Raw genomic sequence first — 26110 nt, forward strand, 5'->3', positions numbered from 1 at the left:
GACTCGCGACAGAAAAGGCGATCAGTTGATCATTGATCAGTTTCACGTTTGAAGTAGCAGCAGGAGAGGGAGGGAGAGAGAAGAGGCACTCGCTCCTTATATCGGTTGTTAAGCTTAACGCGGGAATGCTTTACAAACATTCAGAGATGAACTTACACACTTGCTTTACTTCTCTCTGGGATCACTTCCTCGGAGATGAAATGCTGGTTTGGTAGCGAGGCTCCAAATACACACAGCCGCTCTATCAGGTGAGCACACTGCTCCAACGTGCTCCGACGTTATGAGCCGAGTTATGCCGTGTCGCAAGTTTTGTGAGGTGCTTTTTTGATATTTAATGGATCGGATTACATTTTTATTTCTCTCCGATATCCAGTAATTTACGTCAGCATCGGACCGATACCGATACGTAATATCAGATACCGATACGTAATATCAGATACGTAATATCAGATACCGATACGTAATATCGATACCGATACGTAATATCGGATCGGTCCATCTCTACTTTAAAGTAAACTTTTCTTTAATATCTTGAAGTTCAAGTTTTGCTGCCTTCCTCTCTGCTTTTTGTCCACACTCTTATAACCTTCCCTTACTCTGTTCTCCATTAATTTCTCCATTCAAGTCCATTTTCAGTATTTATTTTCATGTTTCAATGTCTCCTTGATTTAGTACTGGTTGCTCATTGCCTTTTTTAGTTCTGTCTTTATTTGGGTTTTGATATGCTACTGTTTGGTTGTCCTCAGCTGTGTTAATTACATGCACCCATGTCTTGTTGCTCAGGGGTGTCTAATTCCCACTTAACCCTCTGTTTGCAAATTAAAACAACTAATTAAAAAAAAAACCTTGTGCCGGTTTAGCTCAGTGGGTGAGCAGGCAACCGTATTCCGTATGGCTGGAGAGCAATAGGCCCAGGTTTGCATCTCTTCTCCTTTCTCATCCTGCTTTCACGTCTATCAACACCGTCTCTATCCACTAAAGGAAAAAAAAAAACCTGACTTTTTTGTGAATCTTCAAATCAGCTATTGAAGTTCATCTTTTTTAAAATTGTTTCATGTCCTGTAATCTGTATTTGAGTCTTTGAATCCATGTTTAAAATCTATTTTTCTGTCCAATGCCATATTTTTATTGCCTTTTTTTTTTTTTTGCATTTCCACATTTTTTGTTTCTTGTTTGTTCATCTTTAAACTTTTAAAGTTCAAATAAAGTTTCGTTTGATTTTGCAGCACTGCCTTGGCATACAAAGGGTAACTTAGCCCAAAGTTCAACTTCAGCTTGTCAACACAATACACTGATATTTTGAACAAGAAGTACTAGCTGCGAATTCTCCAAAATCTCTTTGTACAAAAGTAAAAAAGTATAAGAAAGAATCTGTCCTATTGGTTATCGTGATGTGAATGTCCATTATAAAGCCTCAGACACAGAGGTTTGACCCCACTCAGTGAAATCAACGAGGATGGTCCCTGAGACTGCTTTGGACACTAGCAGAATTATTTTGGAGCTGTATGTGCATTACTGTTTAAGGCACTTACACTGGGTGTGTTGACCCTGGGTGATGTCCAAAACCTGCAGGACACCGGCCCTTGAGGTTTGGAGCTGGACAGCCCTGGTTTAAGGTACTTACACTGACAAGTATAATCCACCTCCAGGTACTTGTAGGTGCCAACACAGGGGTCTCCAAATACAGAGTTGCTCGCTGAGATAGTACAGCTGTTTTTCCCATTACAACTTTGAATGCAGATAGAAAGTGAGTCAGCAAAGGGTTTAACACACTGCACGTTGTGTAGCCTGGTAAAAGAAAAAACGTAAAACTAAACAAAGACAGTCAATCTGTACCTTTTAGCTACAACACTGGTGCTCGTCTGACTTGAGCACTGGACAACTTGGAGCTGAGAGGCCGGACGTCCAGCAGAGCATGTGGTTTTGTCACGGCGTCCATAATTAGCTCCGTGGATGACTAAAACCTGTCCTTTTTCTGAGGAAGAGATCATAGCATTAAACAATAACCATGTTTACATTTCAATAAATGAAATTCAACAAAGTTACAAAAAAGAAAACCTCACCACACTGAAGGTTTGCCTCAGATCCTTCACATGTTGCACTCGGGACTGAGAGAAAAACACAAAACACATTAGAAAGTGTAATAATTCATGTGCAGACTGATTATTAGTTCATGATTTAATTCGTAACTTGAACTCTTTTGCAACCTTTTCCTTCTGTTTCATCTTTTCTGCATCCTCCAATCTGTCTTTGAATAATATATATGAAACGTAGTATGATTTTATTATTTTTGTTTTCCTCTGTCCATTTGAATTTTTACTGTCATTTTATGTTTTGCATCTCACATGTTCCCCAGTTTCCTTTTGGTTCATTTTTTACCTTTTTAAAATTAATTTCAGTTTTATTTAAATATTGCCAAATCAGCAGTCACGTCAAGGCATTTCATACCCTTAAAGACCCTACAGAAATAAAGAGAAAACTAGTTTATTTTGGAGAACCTCCTTAAAAACAAAGGTGTATTTAAGCCAACACAATAAACAGATGTTTCGGATTAAGTCCTAGCTGCGAATGCTCCACATTATATTGATGTTTGTTTGTTTTTTAAAGAAAACGAGAATAAAAAGAGGATGTTCTGTAAAATGTCATGATTCAGTGGCTAAATGTCCATTATTAAGCCTCAGTCACAGAGGTTTGACTCGCGACAGAAAAGGCGATCAGTTGATCATTGATCAGTTTCACGTTTGAAGTAGCAGCAGGAGAGGGAGGGAGAGAGAAGAGGCACTCGCTCCTTATATCGGTTGTTAAGCTTAACGCGGGAATGCTTTACAAACATTCAGAGATGAACTTACACACTTGCTTTACTTCTCTCTGGGATCACTTCCTCGGAGATGAAATGCTGGTTTGGTAGCGAGGCTCCAAATACACACAGCCGCTCTATCAGGTGAGCACACTGCTCCAACGTGCTCCGACGTTATGAGCCGAGTTATGCCGTGTCGCAAGTTTTGTGAGGTGCTTTTTTGATATTTAATGGATCGGATTACATTTTTATTTCTCTCCGATATCCAGTAATTTACGTCAGCATCGGACCGATACCGATACGTAATATCAGATACCGATACGTAATATCAGATACGTAATATCAGATACCGATACGTAATATCGATACCGATACGTAATATCGGATCGGTCCATCTCTACTTTAAAGTAAACTTTTCTTTAATATCTTGAAGTTCAAGTTTTGCTGCCTTCCTCTCTGCTTTTTGTCCACACTCTTATAACCTTCCCTTACTCTGTTCTCCATTAATTTCTCCATTCAAGTCCATTTTCAGTATTTATTTTCATGTTTCAATGTCTCCTTGATTTAGTACTGGTTGCTCATTGCCTTTTTTAGTTCTGTCTTTATTTGGGTTTTGATATGCTACTGTTTGGTTGTCCTCAGCTGTGTTAATTACATGCACCCATGTCTTGTTGCTCAGGGGTGTCTAATTCCCACTTAACCCTCTGTTTGCAAATTAAAACAACTAATTAAAAAAAAAACCTTGTGCCGGTTTAGCTCAGTGGGTGAGCAGGCAACCGTATTCCGTATGGCTGGAGAGCAATAGGCCCAGGTTTGCATCTCTTCTCCTTTCTCATCCTGCTTTCACGTCTATCAACACCGTCTCTATCCACTAAAGGAAAAAAAAAAACCCGACTTTTTTGTGAATCTTCAAATCAGCTATTGAAGTTCATCTTTTTTAAAATTGTTTCATGTCCTGTAATCTGTATTTGAGTCTTTGAATCCATGTTTAAAATCTATTTTTCTGTCCAATGCCATATTTTTATTGCCTTTTTTTTTTTTTGCATTTCCACATTTTTTGTTTCTTGTTTGTTCATCTTTAAACTTTTAAAGTTCAAATAAAGTTTCGTTTGATTTTGCAGCACTGCCTTGGCATACAAAGGGTAACTTAGCCCAAAGTTCAACTTCAGCTTGTCAACACAATACACTGATATTTTGAACAAGAAGTACTAGCTGCGAATTCTCCAAAATCTCTTTGTACAAAAGTAAAAAAGTATAAGAAAGAATCTGTCCTATTGGTTATCGTGATGTGAATGTCCATTATAAAGCCTCAGACACAGAGGTTTGACCCCACTCAGTGAAATCAACGAGGATGGTCCCTGAGACTGCGTTGGACGCTAGCAGAATTATTTTGGAGTTGTATGTGCATTACTGTTTAAGGCACTTACACTGGGTGTGTTGACCCTGGGTGATGTCCAAAACCTGCAGGACACCGGCCCTTGAGGTTTGGAGCTGGACAGCCCTGGTTTAAGGTACTTACACTGACAAGTATAATCCACCTCCAGGTACTTGTAGGTGCCAACACAGGGGTCTCCAAATACAGAGTTGCTCGCTGAGATAGTACAGCTGTTTTTCCCATTACAACTTTGAATGCAGATAGAAAGTGAGTCAGCAAAGGGTTTAACACACTGCACGTTGTGTAGCCTGGTAAAAGAAAAAACGTAAAACTAAACAAAGACAGTCAATCTGTACCTTTTAGCTACAACACTGGTGCTCGTCTGACTTGAGCACTGGACAACTTGGAGCTGAGAGGCCGGACGTCCAGCAGAGCATGTGGTTTTGTCACGGCGTCCATAATTAGCTCCGTGGATGACTAAAACCTGTCCTTTTTCTGAGGAAGAGATCATAGCATTAAACAATAACCATGTTTACATTTCAATAAATGAAATTCAACAAAGTTACAAAAAAGAAAACCTCACCACACTGAAGGTTTGCCTCAGATCCTTCACATGTTGCACTCGGGACTGAGAGAAAAACACAAAACACATTAGAAAGTGTAATAATTCATGTGCAGACTGATTATTAGTTCATGATTTAATTCGTAACTTGAACTCTTTTGCAACCTTTTCCTTCTGTTTCATCTTTTCTGCATCCTCCAATCTGTCTTTGAATAATATATATGAAACGTAGTATGATTTTATTGTTTTTGTTTTCCTCTGTCCATTTGAATTTTTACTGTCATTTTATGTTTTGCATCTCACATGTTCCCCAGTTTCCTTTTGGTTCATTTTTTACCTTTTTAAAATTAATTTCAGTTTTATTTAAATATTGCCAAATCAGCAGTCACGTCAAGGCATTTCATACCCTTAAAGACCCTACAAAAATAAAGAGAAAACTAGTTTATTTTGGAGAACCTCCTTAAAAACAAAGGTGTATTTAAGCCAACACAATAAACAGATGTTTCGGATTAAGTCCTAGCTGCGAATGCTCCACATTATATTGATGTTTGTTTGTTTTTTAAAGAAAACGAGAATAAAAAGAGGATGTTCTGTAAAATGTCATGATTCAGTGGCTAAATGTCCATTATTAAGCCTCAGTCACAGAGGTTTGACTCGCGACAGAAAAGGCGATCAGTTGATCATTGATCAGTTTCACGTTTGAAGTAGCAGCAGGAGAGGGAGGGAGAGAGAAGAGGCACTCGCTCCTTATATCGGTTGTTAAGCTTAACGCGGGAATGCTTTACAAACATTCAGAGATGAACTTACACACTTGCTTTACTTCTCTCTGGGATCACTTCCTCGGAGATGAAATGCTGGTTTGGTAGCGAGGCTCCAAATACACACAGCCGCTCTATCAGGTGAGCACACTGCTCCAACGTGCTCCGTCGTTATGAGCCGAGTTATGCCGTGTCGCAAGTTTTGTGAGGTGCTTTTTTGATATTTAATGGATCGGATTACATTTTTATTTCTCTCTGATATCCAGTAATTTACGTCAGCATCGGACCGATACCGATACGTAATATCAGATACCGATACGTAATATCAGATACGTAATATCAGATACCGATACGTAATATCAGATACGTAATATCAGATACCGATACATAATATCAGATACGTAATATCAGATACCGATACGTAATATCAGATACGTAATATCAGATACCGATACGTAATATCGATACCGATACGTAATATCGGATCGGTCCATCTCTACTTTAAAGTAAACTTTTCTTTAATATCTTGAAGTTCAAGTTTTGCTGCCTTCCTCTCTGCTTTTTGTCCACACTCTTATAACCTTCCCTTACTCTGTTCTCCATTAATTTCTCCATTCAAGTCCATTTTCAGTATTTATTTTCATGTTTCAATGTCTCCTTGATTTAGTACTGGTTGCTCATTGCCTTTTTTAGTTCTGTCTTTATTTGGGTTTTGATATGCTACTGTTTGGTTGTCCTCAGCTGTGTTAATTACATGCACCCATGTCTTGTTGCTCAGGGGTGTCTAATTCCCACTTAACCCTCTGTTTGCAAATTAAAACAACTAATTAAAAAAAAAACCTTGTGCCGGTTTAGCTCAGTGGGTGAGCAGGCAACCGTATTCCGTATGGCTGGAGAGCAATAGGCCCAGGTTTGCATCTCTTCTCCTTTCTCATCCTGCTTTCACGTCTATCAACACCGTCTCTATCCACTAAAGGAAAAAAAAAAACCCGACTTTTTTGTGAATCTTCAAATCAGCTATTGAAGTTCATCTTTTTTAAAATTGTTTCATGTCCTGTAATCTGTATTTGAGTCTTTGAATCCATGTTTAAAATCTATTTTTCTGTCCAATGCCATATTTTTATTGCCTTTTTTTTTTTTTGCATTTCCACATTTTTTGTTTCTTGTTTGTTCATCTTTAAACTTTTAAAGTTCAAATAAAGTTTCGTTTGATTTTGCAGCACTGCCTTGGCATACAAAGGGTAACTTAGCCCAAAGTTCAACTTCAGCTTGTCAACACAATACACTGATATTTTGAACAAGAAGTACTAGCTGCGAATTCTCCAAAATCTCTTTGTACAAAAGTAAAAAAGTATAAGAAAGAATCTGTCCTATTGGTTATCGTGATGTGAATGTCCATTATAAAGCCTCAGACACAGAGGTTTGACCCCACTCAGTGAAATCAACGAGGATGGTCCCTGAGACTGCTTTGGACGCTAGCAGAATTATTTTGGAGTTGTATGTGCATTACTGTTTAAGGCACTTACACTGGGTGTGTTGACCCTGGGTGATGTCCAAAACCTGCAGGACACCGGCCCTTGAGGTTTGGAGCTGGACAGCCCTGGTTTAAGGTACTTACACTGACAAGTATAAACCACCTCCAGGTACTTGTAGGTGCCAACACAGGGGTCTCCAAATACAGAGTTGCTCGACGAGATAGTACAGCTGTTTTTCCCATTACAGCTTTGAATGCAGATAGAAAGTGAGTCAGCAAAGGGTTTAACACACTGCACGTTGTGTAGCCTGGTAAAAGAAAAAACGTAAAACTAAACAAAGACAGTCAATCTGTACCTTTCAGCTACAACACTGGTGCTCGTCTGACTTGAGCACTGGACAACTTGGAGCTGAGAGGCCGGACGTCCAGCAGAGCATGTGGTTTTGTCATGGCGTCCATAATCAGCTCCGTGGATAACTAAAACCTGTCCTTTTTCTGAGGAAGAGATCATAGCATTAAACAATAACCATGTTTACATTTCAATAAATGAAATTCAACAAAGTTACAAAAAAGAAAACCTCACCACACTGAAGGTTTGCCTGAGATCCTTCACATGTTGCACTCTGGACTGAGAGAAAAACACAAAACACATTAGAAAGTGTAATAATTCATGTGCAGACTGATTATTAGTTCATGATTTAATTCGTAAGTTGAACTCTTTTGCATCCTTTTCCTCCTGTTTCATCGTTTCTGCATCCTGCAATCTGTCTTTGAATAAAATAAAAACGTAGTATGATTTTTTATACTTGTTTTCCTCTGTAATAAGGTACTTACACTGACAAGTATAATCCACCTCCAGGTACTTGTAGGTGCCAAAACAAGGGTTTCCAAACACAGAGTTGCTCGCTGAGATATTACAGCTGTTTTTCCCATTACAGCTTTGAATGGAGATAAAAAGTGAGTCAGCAGAAGTTTGACATACTGCATATCTGGGAGAAAATTAAAAGTTGAAAAAAGACAGTAACCATCTCTACCTTGCAGCTATTACTTCAATGCTCTCTGGACTTGAGCACTGGACATCTCTGAGCCTACAGTGAGGTTGTAAGTTAGAGCACGTGGTTTGGTCATGGCGTCCATAATCAGCTCTGTGAATGACTAAAATCTGCCCTTTCCCTGAGGACGAGATCACAGCGTTAAACTATAAACAAGTTTGCATTTCAATGAAATGTTTTCAATAAGTTACAAAAAAGAAAACCTCACCACACTGAAGGTTTGCCTCAGATTCTTCACATGTTACAGTCTGGACTGAGAGAAAAGCGTAAATCACATTCATTAAATCACAAACTTTAAAAATTAATGTGGAGAAAAATAGCTAAAATAGACAGAGACATTTCTCTTTCTAATCATTCTTCCATACATGGTAATTAAACTCATTCTCCGAATACTCCCCGGGGGATTTACACTTTCTTGACTCTTCTTCTGTCACTTGTTACTAGGCAAGCTCAAATGCAGTTAGAAGCTAAATGAATTCCTGGCCTTCGGCCTGGCCTATGTTTAAATCATATATGTCTGTAAGCGTGAATGCTGTTTTAACCTTCCATTGGTCCAAGTCACTTACATAATAGATCGGCTGGGACATCGCGCCCACCGAAGCTTAAGACCTTAAATAAACCGAACATCAACTCTTTTAATGAGCGCAACATAAAATGTGTGTATACAATGATTATAGCTGCACCTGTAATAAAAAGGTTAATATGATGCCAGTAGCTTTAATAAACATTTTAATGCAATATTAATGATGAAAGCTACATTGTAGCAGTAAAATAATTTCTTTATTCTCACACTAAATATTATTTCATGATCACAGATTTAATTTGTAAGTTTTGCAACGTTTTCCTTCTTGGTTTGGATTTGATTTTGTGTTTTCCACCTCACATTTTTAAATTTTTGATTGTTCACCTTCTAGCTTTTAAAAGTGGAATAAAGTTGAGTTTGATTCTGGAGCACAATCTTGAAATCCAAAAATTAAATCGAAATGTGTATTTATGCACTAAGTGAAATCAAAAAGAATGGTCCTTTGGTCGCTAGCATGTGTACGTTACTGTTTAAGGTACAGAGGTTTGACTCCGCTGGATGAAATTAAAGTTGATGGTTCTTGTGAATATATTGTTTGCTAGCATTTTTTTGGAGTTGTATGTGCACTACTGTTTGAGGTACTTACACTGACAAGTATAATCCACCTCCAGGTACTTGTAGGTGCCCACACAGGGGTCTCCAAACACAGAGTTGCTCGCTGAGATAGTACAGCTGTTCTTCCCATTACAGCTTTGAATGCAGATAAAAAGTGAGTCAGCAGATGTTTAACATACTGCACATTGTGTAATCTGGAAAAAAAAGTAAAACTAAACAAAGACAACCAATCTGTACCTTTCAGCTACAACATTGGTGCTTGTCTGACTTGAGCACTGGACAACTTGGAGCTGAGAGGCCGGACGTCCAGCAGAGCATGTGGTTTTGTCACGGCGTCCATAATTAGCTCCGTGGATGACTAAAACCTGCCCTTCACCTGAGGGAGACATTAAACTATAACCATGTTTTCATTTCAAACAAATTATTTCAAAAATAAAAAGACAAACCAACAAAAAATAACCCTCACCACACTGCAGGTTTGCCTGAAATCCTTCGCATGTTACACTCTGGACTAAAAGAAGAGACATAAATTGTTTAATTTTCAGCAATTTTTTGAATTTCTCTGACAAAAAAGAAGTGACATAACACTTACAAATGTGATTTTAAGAGTTCAGTGCTAACAGTGGAGCTCAATGGCACAGACTAACATCTGTCTTTGATATCGAATCAGTATTTATTAGTAGATTAAATTTATTATTTTTTGTTATTTGGACAGAGGTGATGAACAAAACAAAACAAAACAAAAAAAGAAAGTTTAACCTTAAAAGTTGAAGCCAGTGCTAAAATCCTAAAACCTGCAGTTCCCTGAACATCCACCGGAGTCTCCCGCAGTGAGTCACTGCCATAATAAAAGGTCCACCTTTACATGGCAGCAGAAGTAAAACTGTTTTGGTCTCTATTACTGTTTATTTAAATAACAATTTTTTAAAACAATTATATGTGTGAGGTTAATTTTTTTTTAACAGACCAGTTTAAACGCTTAATGAAAGCATAAATTTTCCATTATTATGGGCGTTGGCTTTTTGGCTGATTGGTTCAATGGGACAGGTGACCCCTAGTAGGAGGAGTTTAAGTAACTCTGGGTCTTGTTTCCAAGTGAGGGAAAAGGGGAGAAGTAGTTGACACAGGGATTAATGCAGTGTCTACAGTTGTGTGAACTCTGCTGGTATGGGCTCAAATTTTGGTCAGTAATATTTTGTACTTGTAAATCAAATGTGTACTTGTGAACTGGGTTTTGTAACCTTGTGAACCAAAATATGTGAAAATTTTTATGTTTGTGTATCTATAGATGAGAATTTGTGTGTGTGTAAAAAGATTTGTGTTTGTAAAACTCTGCACTCAACTTCCCTGGCTGTGTGTGTGTTTGAACTTACGAGCACAAATTTGGACCCAACGTCTGAGCATCTCTGCTTAGACTCAAGCAACATGGACTTCTTTTGCTGGCTTAAGGCACTTCCATATTAGCTCCACTTTTCTAACCCAGGAGGTCTGTACATCTTTCATATACAGAGTATGCTTTTCTTACCGTGGCTCAAGCGGCAGATCTGGCTGTCACAGGGGGGCTTTCTTTGTGGGGACACGGTGGTCTCAGCTCTGGTATAGCCTGAAATTTAAAATAATGAGTCTTTGCTGTATTAATAAGTGCTGTATTGCTAATTTTATAGTCACAATTTAATAGTTTAGTTGTTCCTGCCTTTTTTAAGCAAATAAATATCCAAATAAACAATCCACCTATTTACTTACACAATAGTAAATAAATGTTATATATAGTAACTGAAAACCCAAAGTGCTTTACAGTAGAAAAGCGCTTTTGGTTTCTAGTATGTTTTTGCAACACTGCAATACATCTGCCGTTTTCAGTTCATCCTTTCGTGTCTGCGAGTCCTGCATTTGGGTCCTACATCCTGCCACACAGCGTATGACATGAGCATAATAACCATCTTGTGTTAACTGTCATTTACTGTCAGTTATTTGTATGGCACATTTCACAGAATACAAGTTGACACCCAATCACATCATTTGGTTGTAATTAAAAAACATTAAAGACGTGAATCTGATGACAGATTCACGTCTTAAATCAGGACAGGATCCATCAGCTGCAAATCGTTATCAGTATTAGTACTTGGTATCAGAATCCAGAATCCAGCGACAAAGGAGGTAAGGCCTGCTGTTGATTCAGGAAACACGTTCACGTTTATTGGTGATAGTCACAGTTAACACAGGCAGCTTCCTGCGCAATTTCACGTAACAGCTTGATGCTTGTGTTTACACTCAGGGTTTCTTACATGGTTTAGAATTAACAGACAGGATGTAAATAAAAGGTCCCATGTAATCAGAGTGAAAGCACAAGTTCAGCAAATCTATTAGATCGGATCAAGGTGGCAATATAAATGTAGCCGGGTGGAAGTTCGATATTATGGGACATGCCACTGGATGGCACTGTTTTTCTTTTGGGGTACCTCTGAGAGCGGAAGGGATCATGGGGATCTACGGAGACATGCACGAGTGCTAGCTTGCATTGGTGTTATGTGGGTGTGCAATGCCTTTTTTCGCTGCGTGATCTGTTTTGAACGCAAAGTGTGCAACAGTTAAGGCACCAGGAGTAGCTGCCACCAACTTCGCCGTTCGTCTCAGAGGGATCCATATTCCGTTTTCTGCTGGATTAATGCACTGTATGTATTTGAGTTCACACTTGTATTATACTATCTCTGTGGGTAAGAGGGAAATGTACCGTGTTAACTGTTTAATCTTGGCTCTGTATCTATGCAGGAGAAGCCACTACAGTTATTTTTGCACTGCTAAGTTTTGTTTTATTTATGTTTGGGTTTATATCAGACACGAAATGACGCTAGATGTCCTTGAGTTCCAGATGCTGATAAAGTTGGGGAAATAACCTGCAGTAGCAGTGGGTTACCAGAGCACAAAGCTGTTACTGGATAGGAGCTGTCTGTAACAATTTTATTTCTTTATTTTTACAACCTTGTTATTTTCTTCTGAGCACTTACTTTATCATTCAGATTAAAAGAACCCCAAAGATAATCTGTGTTCTGGGCTGGTTAATTTAGCCAGGCTACATAAAGTTAAAAACTGGCACATTAGGACAAAAGTGACTGAAACGTGTATTTACCTGAACTCATGAGTAAACATGTTACTCCCAGAACTGAAAATCAGAAAAGAAAAAAATACTATTATTGAGTTTGAATGATTTAAAATCCAACCTAAAAGTTGTTACAAGTAACTTGTAAATAATTAATAACCCATTTAATTAGATTTGAAAAGTTTGAAGTCTTTTATAAAGGAAGATTAGAAAGCACCTCATCTCAAGTACCTCTTAAAGATAAAAAGCTTAAGAAGAGTGACACTTAATCTTTCCCTCTGACTTTATGAAAAACTCTATATTTAAATAATCAGTCTGTTGTACTCACAGAACATCCTGCTGAGTCCAGAGAGCATGATGTTAGTGAAGAGCTGAGCAGATAAAACAGAGAACCTGTGTATTTCTACTGCTTGGCTAAGAAATATTATGTGCATGCAAGACAAACACACAATGCAAAAATGAAAATATTTGCTTTATCAGACGTCACAAATATTTTTTTAAAAAGTAATAATTGAAAGATTACATGTAACCATACTAAAATATGAACCATAAAAAACAAAAACTATAAAAACGTGAAGGAAAAGGAATAATCTAAGGCGCTTGGAAAGAAAAGCGACTGGATTTGTTTGAGTCGAGAAGAAACTCAAGAAACTCAAACAAGTCGAGTCGTTTTTCTTTCCAAGCTCCTTAGATTTCTGTGGCTTAGCTGACTGAAAACTTACACTGGCAAAAATGTATAGGTTGCTGTTAGTACTCTCATTGTGGTATTTTGGATGAACTTGAAAGCACTTCGGGTAGGTTTTCCAAAAACAATTTCATGCTTTTAACAGATGTATCAACTTGTTTTTCAACATCACTCCAAGACGCAAAGTTTTTTATTTTAGCAGTAATGTGTATACGAAAGAAGTCAGCTCTACATATTTCTCACTGGAAGCCGAAGTTAGGGCATCCATAGTCACTTTCATGTGTTTAACCCATGCCTGTAGTTGAACTAATCTTATAATCTAAAATAATTGTTTTATCAGACCATTAATATGATTTTTTTTTTTACTGTTTTCTACAGATATTACCAAAGGGAAGCGACATATAAATAATGTAGCTGCTGTTTCTGATGAACACTAAATCCTGACACAAACTTTACAAATAAACCTCATATGCTAATAATCACATAGCTAATTTACAACAGTAACAGTTTTGAGAATTTTTAAGTAAAATTAGATTAATAGTTTTAAATGTAAATATTATTAAGGAATATGATTCAATGTTCAGTTTTATGACACACAAAATGCAGTTTCAACTATATTTTTAAATTCACGCACTATAATTATTGCATTTATACACAACATCTACTATTATACACAAATTATAGTAGAAAATTATTTATTCTGTTTATGCTGTGATACGAACAAAGAAGTTAAGCGTTACCTTGTTAGAACGATCCAGCAAAGATGCACAGCCAGTATCTGGGACACGCAGCGTTTATGAGTACCTTTTTGGGATGATGACATATCCGGATGACATACCCGGATGCAACTAAGTAAATATTAGTTAAGAAAACAAGGGTGTTAACTAGTAAATAGTTTAACTGTAGCATGCATTAATGTATTAACGTGGTTAGCCTACTCAATGTAAATTACACACGAACAACATTGAGCTACTCACGCAGAGAAGAAAAGCTGCTGCTGCCATCATCATCCGTCATCGATTGTGCTACACTGGCAGGGCTAGGGGCCAGGACTCTCCTCTTCGGGTTCTTGGGGGATGTTGCTAACTCCGGTACCGATAACAAGCACCACACCTGTAGTAGGTTTGGTGCATTTCTTGCCTTTAAATTATACCCGCTATGGTAAATGGTAAATGGCCTGTATTTATATAGCGCTTTACTAGTCCCTAAGGACCCCAAAGCGCTTTACATATCCAGTCATCCACCCATTCACACACACACACATTCACACACTGGTGATGGCAAGCTACATTGTAGCCACAGCCACCCTGGGGCGCACTGACAGAGGCGAGGCTGCTGGACACTGGTGCCACCGGGCCCTCTGATCACCACCAGTAGGCAACGGGTGAAGTGTCTTGCCCAAGGACACAACGACCGAGACTGTCCAAGCCGGGGCTCGAACCGGCAACCTTCCGATTACAAGGCAAACTCCCAACTCTTGAGCCACGATCGCGACGCTATGCGTCGCCAGGTGTTTTATCAGATTCGAGATGTTACCTCCTTTGCACAGTATCACATTAAAGCACTTGTTGCAGGCTGCTGAGTTTGCATCTGTGAAGTACATGCAGTACATGCAGCTGTGAAGTACAGCCAGACTTTTGACCGCTTGGACTTGGGCATTTTTAATCTGTAGCTCTGCTCTAAAAGAACATACGCACCTGGGCCCGCCTACTATCCTTGGAAACGTAAAATGATTAGCTAGAATCTGAAGTGTATGACATCTCAGGAAAAAAAAAGGACCGAAATAAAGCACCGAAATGTGCGCTGCTTTTCGGTCTGGTTACTACTGTTTATGTCAGAACCGGTGCCATTATGGCATTATGGATAAGATCTTGGAGAAGAAGAACGGGAATTGACACCTGGTGACCAGTGACGGACATTAGACAAAACTGTAAAACTGGATGCAGTTTGTTCGCACTAACCAAAACAACTACCATGATCACTAATGCAGCTATCCCATTGGCGTCAGCTAAAGGCCTGACAAGGTCGAAGCTGACTGGAACAACAAAAATTCTCCTATGAAAACAGGACTGTTGTCAGATCTCTTTGTCCCTCCTTCAAGGCCTCCTGGGTCCACTGAAGACTGTGAACCTTTGCTTAACTGGGCGTGGTGACGCTTTCTCTCAGCTGAATACGGGATAAACACACACACGCACGCACACATGTCACCTGGGTAGGCTGGAAGACTGTTTACTTAGCCTGGCAGGGCGAAGGACACTCTACACACCCACATACACATACACTGATACACACTCATCCCCCCTCCCTTTCCAAACGCCTTCGATGCCTTCCATTTTTACATTGTCAGTTACAAACCTGTTAGCATCCAATTTAGAACCGAATACATTACAATAGCACAGGGAGCCCATTTTGAGTACCAATGTAGCAGACGTATACAAAGCAAATAGTTCAATTGCAGAGAAAATGACACAAACCCTAATCAACAATCACAGTTTGTCATGTTAAAAGAGACAATGCGGAGGTGGAGGTGACAGACATAAATAAGCGACTTGAGTGGCTAATAACTACATTAGAGAGGCAGTACAGGTTTAGCTAATGGATCGAGTAAAAGGGGAGAGGTTGAGAGAGTCTGGACATGCAGAGAAGAGCGATGAGGGTTAGACTGGGGGTAGGATATTGTGGCAAGAGGAAAGACACAGAGGCCCTGGGAGGTTTATGGATGTAGTGAGAAAGGACATGCAGGAGTCACAATGAAAGATACAGAAAACAGACAGATGGAAAAGACGATCAGTTGATGATCCCTGGAGGACAAAACCACCAGCTTCTTGTGGGAGGCAGGCCACCCTACGGAACAGATCCCTGTCTAGCAGTAGTGCATCCTGACAGTAGTTTTTCATCCTGACATGCACACTCTATTCAAATGTCCAGAACCACATGGTTGGTGAAATAGTGGTGAAGTGTGACGCTTGCACAGAATTTTACAAGCAAAAGGCCCGTCTGCATTTTTCTGTTGAGCAAAACAAAAGCTGTTTTGCTCAAAAGAAAACAACTGTCCCTTTCTTTAACAGAATCAAGCACTTTCGGGTGTATTTGGGTATCGTCCACTTCTGAATGTTCAGTTTCAGACAAACACCTGGTTACTTGTTCCAGGGGGTTTCTCACACTCCTCACATGTTTATTGATTTGTTGCAGGTAGTTTTCAAATAGGAAACAGGAAATGCCATTTAAGGAACAGTTCAAGTGGCTGGCATCCTCATGGAGATGAATTACTCCATGTACACTGTTTATAGGAAAGGTCTTGTCAGGTCACCACAGCACATAACAAAAAGTTTGACGATAAGCATTTCAAATCCACTCATCTGACTCTAGCATTATCGACATGGATACAGTCAAGGACAAGAAATGTTTGCATCTTTTAGGGGACAACAGTTTTCAATACCACAGGACCTGTGTATAGCAAAAAACGACATAGTTCAGTGGCTTTCCACTTATATCGTGTAAAACCCTCATTTGTTGAGCAAATTCATTTGGCATCTTCCCTCTTCCTGCAATTACTTAATGAGAAATTAAATTTTTTTGCCTCATAGTTAAAAAACAACGACTTTTGGGCCACGAGTTAAGTAAATAAACAGGTGCCTAACTATTCCCAAGATGAAACTTTATTAATCCCTCGGGTGGGTTCCTCTGGGAAATTCAGTTTCCAGTAGCACAGCACCGACAGAAGTTGCATGTTACAGATACAATAAGGGGAATGAGAGTAAGCATAAATATACCATATATACACATATATAAATACAGAACATATAATATGGATAAATAGGATTGAACATTTGAGTGAGTATATTGCACAGTGATTATTGCACAATTGAATTTAAGAAAAAAATATTGAGTGTAAATAAGCACTACAGCTCAGTTGTTTACGCCCTCCCTTGACCCTGTTTCCCCTCCCTGTCCCCTCCAGTGAGGAGTTAAACAGTCTGATGGCGAGTGGGACAAAGGAATTTTTAAGTCTGTTGGTTTTTGACTTTGGGAGAAGCGACCTGTCGCTTAATAGGCTCGTCTGATTGTTTATGATTGTGTGCAGAGGATGCCCAGCATTGTCCATAATGTCCAGCAGTTTCTTTAATGTCCTTTTCTCTGCCACTGTCACCAGAGTGTCCAGCTTAATGCCGACCACAGAGCCTGTGGTTATTATGTGCATATAATCTAAGACAAATGAGCTAACACAAAGAATTCCAGGGGCTGACACCAGTGTCTTGGTTACTGTACTCCACTATGAAAAACCTTCATCTGTTTGAGAAGTGCATCCCTGTTCCCTTAAAACTATTCTTCCATCAACACGATCACCTCTGATTGATTATCTTTCACAACTCTTATATGGAGTATGTGTCATGGTTGGCTGTGTGGCAGGCGAGCAAGCAGGAGAGGTGGACCCAAAATGCAGAACTCAGACACGGAAGTGAAACTTAAAGCACAGCTTTATTGCTGGGAAAAACCTCGTACTAACTAAACTCACCAAAAGCCAAACAAACTGAACAGAGGAACCGAGGACTGAAACACTGGAAAAGAAATACTAAACTGGAGCAGGAGACGCAACACTCGCAACACTCGCAACAGAACACACAGCTAGTGTGGTGGTTGTTGGCAACCTTTGGCTGTCCTAGCTATCGTGACAACAGTGAGTTTAAAGGGCAAAGTACTGAATCACTCTTTTTTTAAACCCCCGTGCTGCCACAATAGTATTTATATTTTTATGTTGTTGTTTAACTGCAACAAAAAATAATTCCTTGTACACTGAATGACAAAGATTGTCTAGGAAACAATATTGTCCTGTGTGCAAAAGAAAAAATCATCATCATGTTGTGTAAATGTTAGGTAAGCACAACAAAGGTGCACACAAAATATAAACTGTAGCTTTGATCCATGTAAAACTTAGCTGAGCCACCCTAGTGTTAAACAGCAATTAGCTAAAACCAAAGCATAATTGCTCTGAACACATCTGGGATACACTACTGTCTTGATCCTGCCTCACTCCTAGAGATGGGAATTGATAAGATTTTCACGATTCCGATTCCATTTTCGATTCTGTTTAACAATTCGATTCTTTATCGATTCTCTTATCGATTCTTATTTTTAAAAAAGGAGAACACTAAGGTTGATTAGCTTAGAACTTTGTTTTATATCTTCTCTTTGAACAAGATAGAAATTTAGAAGTAACATGGCCTTACAAACCCAACAGTAAGATCTTAAGAGATCCACAGCCTACGGCTCTTCAGTGGGGTGTCACAGGGTCCCCAGAAAAAAAAAATTGTAAATGTAAAATATTAATAAAATAATTATTCTTCTGTAGCAATAACAAAGTATAACATAAATTATTCTGTAGCAATTACACAAGAATATCCAGTAATGTCCCTGCCTACAATTAAACACTTACTGAAAATCGGGGCATCTGCTGTGGCAAATGGGTGCAAGCCTTTGACCACAAACTTAGTCACTGCTCGGTGACATTCGTCTATCCTGGACTAAAAGGAGACGCTACCGGTAGACTGCAGCGAGAACTGCCAGCATCTGAGCCAGCCAGACTCTGTCTGTCTCTCTCATCTTGGTCACCTAAATGCACAGTAATGGCAGGTTTTCTAATAAGGCAGATCGCGCTAACGTAATATGAAATGTTAGTTGATTCTTTACCTGCCGCATTAACGGGAGAAGACGTGCAAACGTTACCGCTGCTGCTGGGTTGAGATTCACGAGTCAGGAGCGGAATTAAAAACACGACATTCATTTAAGGTCATCGTGTGTTTTGTGAGCAAATGCTTTTGCATATTCGTAGTGTTTCCTCCCTTAAATGAAATATCTACTTTGCAAGTTGCCCTGTTGTCATCTGTTCTCGTAAAGTGTAACCAAACTTTTGAGCGTTTGAGCCGCTTATGCGCAATGTTTCCAGCCAGGTAAATGAGGCTCTGCAACGTGGCAACGTCGAGGTGACTGGAATCGATAAGGGAATCGTTTGCAAAAATGATAAACAATTCCAATTAATTGAAACAGTGGGAACCGGTTCTCAACAAGAACCGGTTTTCGATTCCCATCCGTACTCACTCCTTTGTTTAGATCTATCTGGTCTTAGATAGTAATCTGTATTGTATTTGGGCTATTGGAATTTTTTTTTGCAAGCTATGTTTGTTAGTATGACGTTTTCAGAATTACTAAGTAAAAATAGTGGTGTACAAACATTTGTCAACTTTCTTCTTTTCTACAGGTTTGAACATGGCTGCTTCCACAAAGCAGATGGTATTTTTCATATTCATGTTCAGATTTGACTGTCTATGTGTGTAAATGGACTGGTTTTTGGGCAGCACGGTGGCACGGTGGTTAGCACTGTTGCCGCACAGCAAGAAGGTCCTGAGTTCAATTCCAACATTAGGCCGGGGTCTTTCTGTGTGGAGTTTGCATGTTCTCCCCGTGTTTGCGTGGGTTCCCTCCGGGTACTCCGGCTTCCTCCCACCGTCCAAAGACATGCAACTTGTGGGGATAGGTTAATTGGATAATCCAAATTGCCACTAGGTCTGAATGTGCGAATGAAAGTGAGTGCGAATGGTTGTCTGTCCCTGTGTGTTAACCCTGCGACAGACTGGCGACCTGTCCAGGGTGTACCCCGCCTCTCGCCATATGACAGCTGGGATAGGCTCCTGCGACCCTGAAAAGGATAAGCGGAAGCGGATGGATGGACTTTCTTTCTTTACTTGAGCATTCAAGCGCTCTGTGTAAGAAGCCTCATTCAGCCATTCATACATGCACCTTTTCCTACAAATAAATGCTTTCTATCTAAAATTTGCACACTCTAATGAATGCACCTTGGGTTTAAGTATGTTGCTCGAGGATACTTAGGCATGCAGATTGGAGCCCGGAGCTCTATCTCCTGGGCTACCTTGTGTACACACACACATGCACACGCACAGACAGCTGACCTCAACTCTTTGGTAATGGCTTCTCTCTCCTCTTTGCTCCTCGTCATTTATGTGTAGACAGAAACCAGCTCCATTTTAAACTATGACAACTGCATCTTTCTTCTTCTTCATTGATCTTTTTTTCACTCTTTGTTTTTATGCACCACTCTGTATTTATTCATTTGTTATTATTAATTTTTGGCTCTTTTCCACATTGTGTCTCTTGTCCTGTCTTCCTCCCCTCACTCCCAATGGGCCATGGCTGATGGCTGCCCTTGCTTGAGCCTGGTTCTGTTTGTGGAGGTTTCTACCTGGTAAAACGGAAATTTTCCCTTCCCACTATTGCCAAGTGGTTCCTCATAGGTGCGTCGTCTGGTTGTAGGGGTTTTCTCTGTGTTATGGTAGGGTCTTGATGGAATGATTCAAAATAAATATACGATGATGGAAAATTTCTGTTTCAACTCTCCCGACCTCTGCCTTATTGTTATGTAGTTGTACCTTAAACTGTGTTCAAGGCCATGACGCCTTCATTATTCATCTGGTACTTTTGTGATGTTGAGAGTTTAACTGACAATTTTCAAATAGGAAAGGCAAGTAAAAATGCACATAGAACTACTTGGTTTGAAGTCTACTGTCATATGAATTGTTCTTTAAACATCAACACTCAACCTACCAGAGCCAGTTACTTGGAGTTCACACAGTTGTAATTCCATTGGGTCTATGACTCTGTAAATAAGCAGCTGTTCACTAACAACTTTACCAAAAGTGTATGTGTGTGTGCGTGTGTGTGTATGCATGTGTGTGAGTGAGGTTTGTTTGAAGAAGGGACCACATCATAAAAGAGAAGTGAAAACGTCCTCATTTGAAAGTGAAAACAGAAGAGAAGCCACCTGAATATCAGTATGCCTCAGAACCTCAGTATGAAAGTCTTCCGTGCTTTGGTCTGTTTCATCTTTCTTGGTGGGTCAATTTATTTATATTTCTTTAATTTTGTTATTCTCAGTATTATTTGTCTTTGTTTCCTTTTTATTTCTAGTTGATCAGTAAGTTTAAGCTTCTTGTTGAGCAGTTGTAGCGATAAGCTGTTTCAGCATTTTTTCATTTTCTTCTGCCTCTTACATGTTATTGGTTTCTGTGGTTAAATGCAGAGTTGGAAAGAGTCAGTCAAACATGCAGTTCACTGGAAGTACAACTAAACCTGTGAAGAACTAAAAACTGCTTTAGCAAAGACAAGAAACCCTTGAAATGATAGGTAAAGCAGTTAAATGTTACCATCATTTTCGAAAGGTACTCAGAGTTGGTTCCTTGTTTGCTATACCATTCTCATCTTTTGTGAAGCAAAACATTAGAGAACAAGTGTTGACAACCTGAAAGCTTTGGATGTTAAGCAACAAAAAAGACAATTTTAACCTGTAAACATCCAAAAAGCAGATTAAGATGTCGTCATAAATAAATGAAATTCACAGTCATTTGTCTATATTTGTTGCAAGTTTGTAAATTTGCATATTCGTAGTGCTTCCTCCCTTAAATGAAATATCTACTTTGCAAGTTGCCCTGTTGTCATCTGTTCTCGTAAAGTGTAACCAAACTTTTGAGCGTTTGAGCCGCTTAGGCGCCATGTTTCCTGCCAGGTAAATGAGGCTCTCAACAAGAACCGGTTCCCACTGTTTCGATTAATTAGAATTGTTTATCATTAAATTTGTGACTCTGAGTCTTCCTCAGCAAAAGGTTTGTGTAGATGCCAACAAAAACCAGGAAGTCCATGGTTTGCAAATTCAAATAACTAAAACATAAGTTAAACATACTGAAAACGCTGACTTAACTTGAAAAGTTGTGTTAAAGTGAAGATTTGTCTTCTTTCATTTTAATATATCTTCTTAGGCTGCAAAATTTTACGAGAAGAAAGTAACTAGTGATTTATTGTATTTTCAGCAGGACTGCAGGATGCAGGATACTCTGGTTTTGTTAATGCAGAAACTCCCATCTATACAGAAATGGAGGGTGGAAGCATCACAGTTAAATGCACATTTTCTTTAACTGGAAGAAGGAGACTCTTCTGTACGGGAAAATGTGAAGAAGGAAACATTCTCATTGACACAACTGATGACTCAGCGCAGAATGGCAGATACAGCATTAAATATAAAGAAGGATTTTATCCATTACATAAGACAGTTCTGAATGTGAGCATCACACAGCTGAGAAGATCTGACTCTGGAATGTACAGATGCTCTTTGGACAGAATTTTGCCATTTGATTCAAATGAAGAATTTGAGATTGTTGTCACAGACGGTGAGTTGACTAAATATCATGTTTGTGAAGACATGAAGAATTATTTTCTTTCAAGTGACTCATAATATTTAGACAAAATTGGTTTTATAAATTCTTCTGTAAAACACAGAACAACCCCAAACTGTTTCTCGCATGAACACATACAAACTTCTTTGAGTAGTATTGTTGTGATTGTGGATGTTTCATCTTCACAGCTTCAGTGACCTCAAAACCAAAGTCTACTGTGCAACCTTCGCCAGTTTCAACATTTCTCTCATCAGCCCCCATGACAACAGCAACAGTGACAACATCACCAAAGACCCCAACATCACAGAGTTTAAATTCCATTTCAGGAGGCACCACACCTTCACCAGCCTCCTCTTCAACCTCCAAACAGACACAGACACCTCTTCCAAATTTAGGTACATTATATATATATATATATATATATATATATATATATATATATATATATATATATATATATATATATATATATATATGTGTGTGTGTGTGTGGACTAGGATGTCCTCCGGGCCTGTTAAATTTCAAGTGTGTTTATAACTGAGCCACCTGCACGTCCTTTAAACGAGTAAATGGTTGGAATAGTATACACGCATCTGTTCTTTTAAGTAAAAAGTTCAATAAGTGTAAATAAAACATGTAAAATCAGGCAAATATTACACTAAACTGCTCTGAGCAGCTGTAAAAGTTTCAGTCATGCTTGATAAGCAGTTTGTCTGGTGAATGTTTCAATATTTGTGGTAAGTATGCCAGTCCATATGACACTGGGTGTATGCAGTTTTTTCTGAAAAGTGAGTAAAGCCTTTAGGCCATATATTTACACTGTTTGACTAAAACAAATATCTTGTGGTAAGTTACTGCAGGTACGCTGCCTGTGGTGGCTCTTATTCTGATCACTGTCTTACCAGTGGCTTTGCTGATTTTCTGCAAGAAGAGGAGGGCCAGTAAACCTAAAGGTGAGCCTAAAGTAAACATGAACATAAGACAGTGTCTTCATCACTTCAGCAAACACGGTATTGATGTCTATCGCCAACCTTAAACAAGCTGCCTTGCAAAAATGTATTAATATATGTAGCTGGTAATTCTTAAAAGTGCTTCTGCATCATGAACCCTGATTCCTCCCCAGCTCCCTAATCGAAGCTTGAGGCTTATGAGGGCGACTTATGGCAACTTTCTCACTTTAAAAAAAGGGTCGCAAGTTGCATAACAGTATCATCGCTCTGCCATATTTACCATAAAGTTTCTGTTTAACACCTTATATTCTTAGACTCCTAATGATGATACTGTTATACACTATGTTGTTGAACAAACATTTAGAGATCTAAGATTGAGTCAAAGTAAAAATATATATATAGCTTTGAATGACCAAAGAAACCACAAAGTTTTATCATCACTTCATTATTACAGTAAAAGGGGATCAAAAAACTGGATATTTGATGAGTGTTTAAAGTTAAAGTCATAAACACAACATCTGAGGTGCAGCCAGATGTGGCAGCTTCATGGCTTGTGATTTTGCTGTGGCAGTGAATGCAACTCTAACACCCATCTATGCCTCTCTATTTTTAACCACACGACCAGATGTTCATTTAGGATTCAGAACCGTGACTAGTCACAGCAAGTTATTGAACTCCTGACAGTTGTGAAGTCAGTAATCTTTGCAGTTTCTTATTAGAATAATGAGTGAAAAATTTTAATCAGGATAATAATCTTTGAACTCCTTTGGTGTTAATGAATTGATGACAACAATGAGGCAACCCCCCCAAACAGGAATCGTTTTACAACTGGAGACCACTGACAATTTTACCTTCCCCATCTTTTGTCTTCTGTATTTTTGACTAATGTCACTACTGGTAGAATGAGGTGATACCTGGACCTTACACAGGTTGCATAGATAGTCCAACTCAGCAACATCAGCAGGGCTGGTATTTGCTACTTTGTGCAAAATGACCTCCAAAAGGTGTACTAGTGTGAAGGTCTCTGACTAAATAATCAGAAAAAGACTTCATGAGGGTGGCCTGAGTTGCCAATGTACTTTAGTGGGCCCTCTGTTCATTACCTGGCACCGTGGAGCCTGACTGACATTTGCCAAATGAGATTAATTGACATCTGATGTGTTTTTAAAGTGTTCCCTTAGGTTTTTTTAAACAGCGTTGGAGCAGCATATTAAAGACAGATGTTTACTGTTTGCATGTTCTTCAGGGCCTCCTGTGGAAACAGAGCCCCCTGACATTACAACGGTGAGTTTTAGGAATTACAAGACACCTGAACTTGATTTTAGCTTCATTTGATTTCAATTAACTTTTTTTTGTCCTCCAGGCCAGTCAGTTGTATGAAGAGATCAGAGAGGAGGACAGATTGAGCAATTTACCTCCTGAAGGAGTATTTTCAATTTACACCACTGCCAAATGCCCCCAAGGAAACAGAGTTGAAAGCACAGATGACTACAGCCTTGTCATCTGTCCTCAGAACAAAGTAAGTACTTGATTTTTCAGGTTTCATGCCAGAGTATTTTTGGATTTTATCAGGTAGTGGGAACTGTGGAATCATCCATATAAAGATCATGGTCCTCTTACAGTCAAGGATTCAGGATGATTTCATAAGAAGCACTTTGTGTTGCTGCAATTTGTTTTTGCATCATTATAGTATCTATTTCTGTGATTTCTACCTATTTTCTTTTTCTTTTCTTCTTTTCCTTTTTCTTTTTTTTTCCCTTTTTTTTTTTAACTAACAAGGCACAGCTGGGTGTAACCCCCTTTTTTAAATGATGTAAACTGTGAAAAAAAGAAATGTGAATTTGTACTATATAAATTTGAATCTTTGTGCATCTGTACAATTTAATTTGTTTAGAAAATAGTTTCTAAAGACTGATTTGTATCTTCCAGAGTGAAGAGAACTTGAGTAAGCTTGCTGCCACCAACAGCGCCCCCTGTGGCCATGCAGATGTTTTGTACTCCACGCCTCATGTACATTTCAGCACAGCCAACCACACCAAAGACGCCTCACCTCCTCTGTATTCTACTGTTGGAAACCATCAGTAGTAATGTTATTACAGGCTTATTGCTATGATAGTTGTAGTTTGTTCAGACCAACTGGTAACACAAACTTTCTTCCATTAATCATGCCATTGTGATTTTTATTAGTCAGGGAAACAAGCAACTGCTGAAATAATGGATTTCATAGTGGATCAACAGGCATAACTGATTTGTAGCAACCTGATCATAGTCCATTGGATAGTCCACCTTTGTATTTAGCTGAGGAGTTTATAGAAAGTTAGCCTGTAGTTGATAACTACTTAAAAGTAGTTGGTACTAACTTCACACAACTTTGCACATGAAGAAAAGTTCTGTTTTAGTGCAAAGGAAAAAAAATACACGAACAATAATCAATGATCAAAGGTAATAAAGTAGTTCACACAATGATGATTGACTGATGATTCAATGACTAATGATTATCAAATAATAAGAAAAACAGTAAAATTATAAATAACATTTCCAGTGAAGTTTATATTAAAGCCCGTTTTTTACATAATCTTTGAGAATTTCTGTATTTTGTTCACCATTTTTTTTTCTTGGGCTATTACTTAAAATTGAGATGAATTGAATTGAATTTGCATACAAGCAGCAATGTCATCTCCTACACATTTTATGTAAGCTGTTTTTACAAAGCAAAACAGCCGATTTCAGTTCGCAAAATGTAAATATGCAGATTGGGGCACAATTTAAGCTGTATGTTTATGATGGAACTGCAGTCCTTACAGGCAATAAATAAATAATAGGCGGGATTAGTTGATCTCTAGTGACAGTTTCAGCAGATGCTGAATGGAGTGCTGAAAACAGAACATTAGAAATAAATTGATACTTAATCTTTTACTTTTTCTTCACACATTTGTGGTGTTACATTCTCTAACATGCATCTTATATGATTTGCTCTGGGTAA

The 26110-nt window shown here is 38.7% G+C and overlaps 2 protein-coding genes and 1 long non-coding RNA gene across 3 annotated transcripts in view; 2 read left to right on the top strand and 1 right to left on the bottom strand.

Annotated features, from left to right (window-relative positions):
* The window catches only part of LOC101487806 (uncharacterized), a 40947-nt gene extending 27240 nt beyond the window's left edge, over nucleotides 1-13707 (bottom strand). The window contains exons 1-19 of the mRNA XM_024806504.2: nucleotides 13679-13707; nucleotides 12582-12624; nucleotides 12284-12316; nucleotides 10682-10759; nucleotides 9623-9667; nucleotides 9394-9532; nucleotides 9188-9291; nucleotides 8227-8271; nucleotides 8001-8139; nucleotides 7801-7904; nucleotides 7550-7594; nucleotides 7323-7461; nucleotides 7111-7214; nucleotides 4756-4800; nucleotides 4529-4667; nucleotides 4317-4420; nucleotides 2064-2108; nucleotides 1837-1975; nucleotides 1625-1728 (exon numbers count right to left, since the gene is read on the bottom strand). Of these exons, the coding sequence (XP_024662272.2) occupies nucleotides 1625-1728; nucleotides 1837-1975; nucleotides 2064-2108; nucleotides 4317-4420; nucleotides 4529-4667; nucleotides 4756-4800; nucleotides 7111-7214; nucleotides 7323-7461; nucleotides 7550-7594; nucleotides 7801-7904; nucleotides 8001-8139; nucleotides 8227-8271; nucleotides 9188-9291; nucleotides 9394-9532; nucleotides 9623-9667; nucleotides 10682-10759; nucleotides 12284-12316; nucleotides 12582-12609 (1579 nt within the window). The 5' untranslated portion in view covers nucleotides 12610-12624; nucleotides 13679-13707. The remainder of the gene's footprint in view (nucleotides 1-1624; nucleotides 1729-1836; nucleotides 1976-2063; nucleotides 2109-4316; nucleotides 4421-4528; nucleotides 4668-4755; nucleotides 4801-7110; nucleotides 7215-7322; nucleotides 7462-7549; nucleotides 7595-7800; nucleotides 7905-8000; nucleotides 8140-8226; nucleotides 8272-9187; nucleotides 9292-9393; nucleotides 9533-9622; nucleotides 9668-10681; nucleotides 10760-12283; nucleotides 12317-12581; nucleotides 12625-13678) is intronic.
* On the top strand, nucleotides 11553-12195 carry LOC143414417 (uncharacterized). The gene is made up of 2 exons (XR_013095039.1): nucleotides 11553-11828; nucleotides 11926-12195. It is a non-coding gene; the product is annotated as an uncharacterized LOC143414417 (long non-coding RNA).
* A 7084-nt stretch (nucleotides 13708-20791) lies between the features above and the next one.
* LOC101488078 (uncharacterized) lies at nucleotides 20792-25593 on the top strand. Its single transcript, XM_076878728.1, has 7 exons — nucleotides 20792-20842; nucleotides 21815-22171; nucleotides 22366-22572; nucleotides 23029-23130; nucleotides 24374-24411; nucleotides 24491-24646; nucleotides 25057-25593. Exons 1-7 carry the CDS (start codon nucleotides 20803-20805, stop codon nucleotides 25210-25212), a joined length of 1056 nt encoding a protein of 351 aa, XP_076734843.1. The 5' UTR covers nucleotides 20792-20802; the 3' UTR covers nucleotides 25213-25593.
* Nucleotides 25594-26110: the final 517 nt, after the last annotated feature.

The sequence above is a fragment of the Maylandia zebra genome, linkage group LG20 (assembly GCF_041146795.1).
Source record: "Maylandia zebra isolate NMK-2024a linkage group LG20, Mzebra_GT3a, whole genome shotgun sequence".
Classification (NCBI taxonomy): Eukaryota; Metazoa; Chordata; class Actinopteri; order Cichliformes; family Cichlidae; genus Maylandia; species Maylandia zebra.

Coding starts and splice junctions, on each gene's coding strand:
- LOC101488078 (XM_076878728.1), top strand. CDS start 20,803: ATGAAAGTCTTCCGTGCTTTGGTCTGTTTCATCTTTCTTG. Junction 20,843..21,814: donor GGTCTGTTTCATCTTTCTTG/GTGGGTCAATTT, acceptor TTGTATTTTCAG/CAGGACTGCAGGATGCAGGA. Junction 22,172..22,365: donor TGAGATTGTTGTCACAGACG/GTGAGTTGACTA, acceptor TCATCTTCACAG/CTTCAGTGACCTCAAAACCA.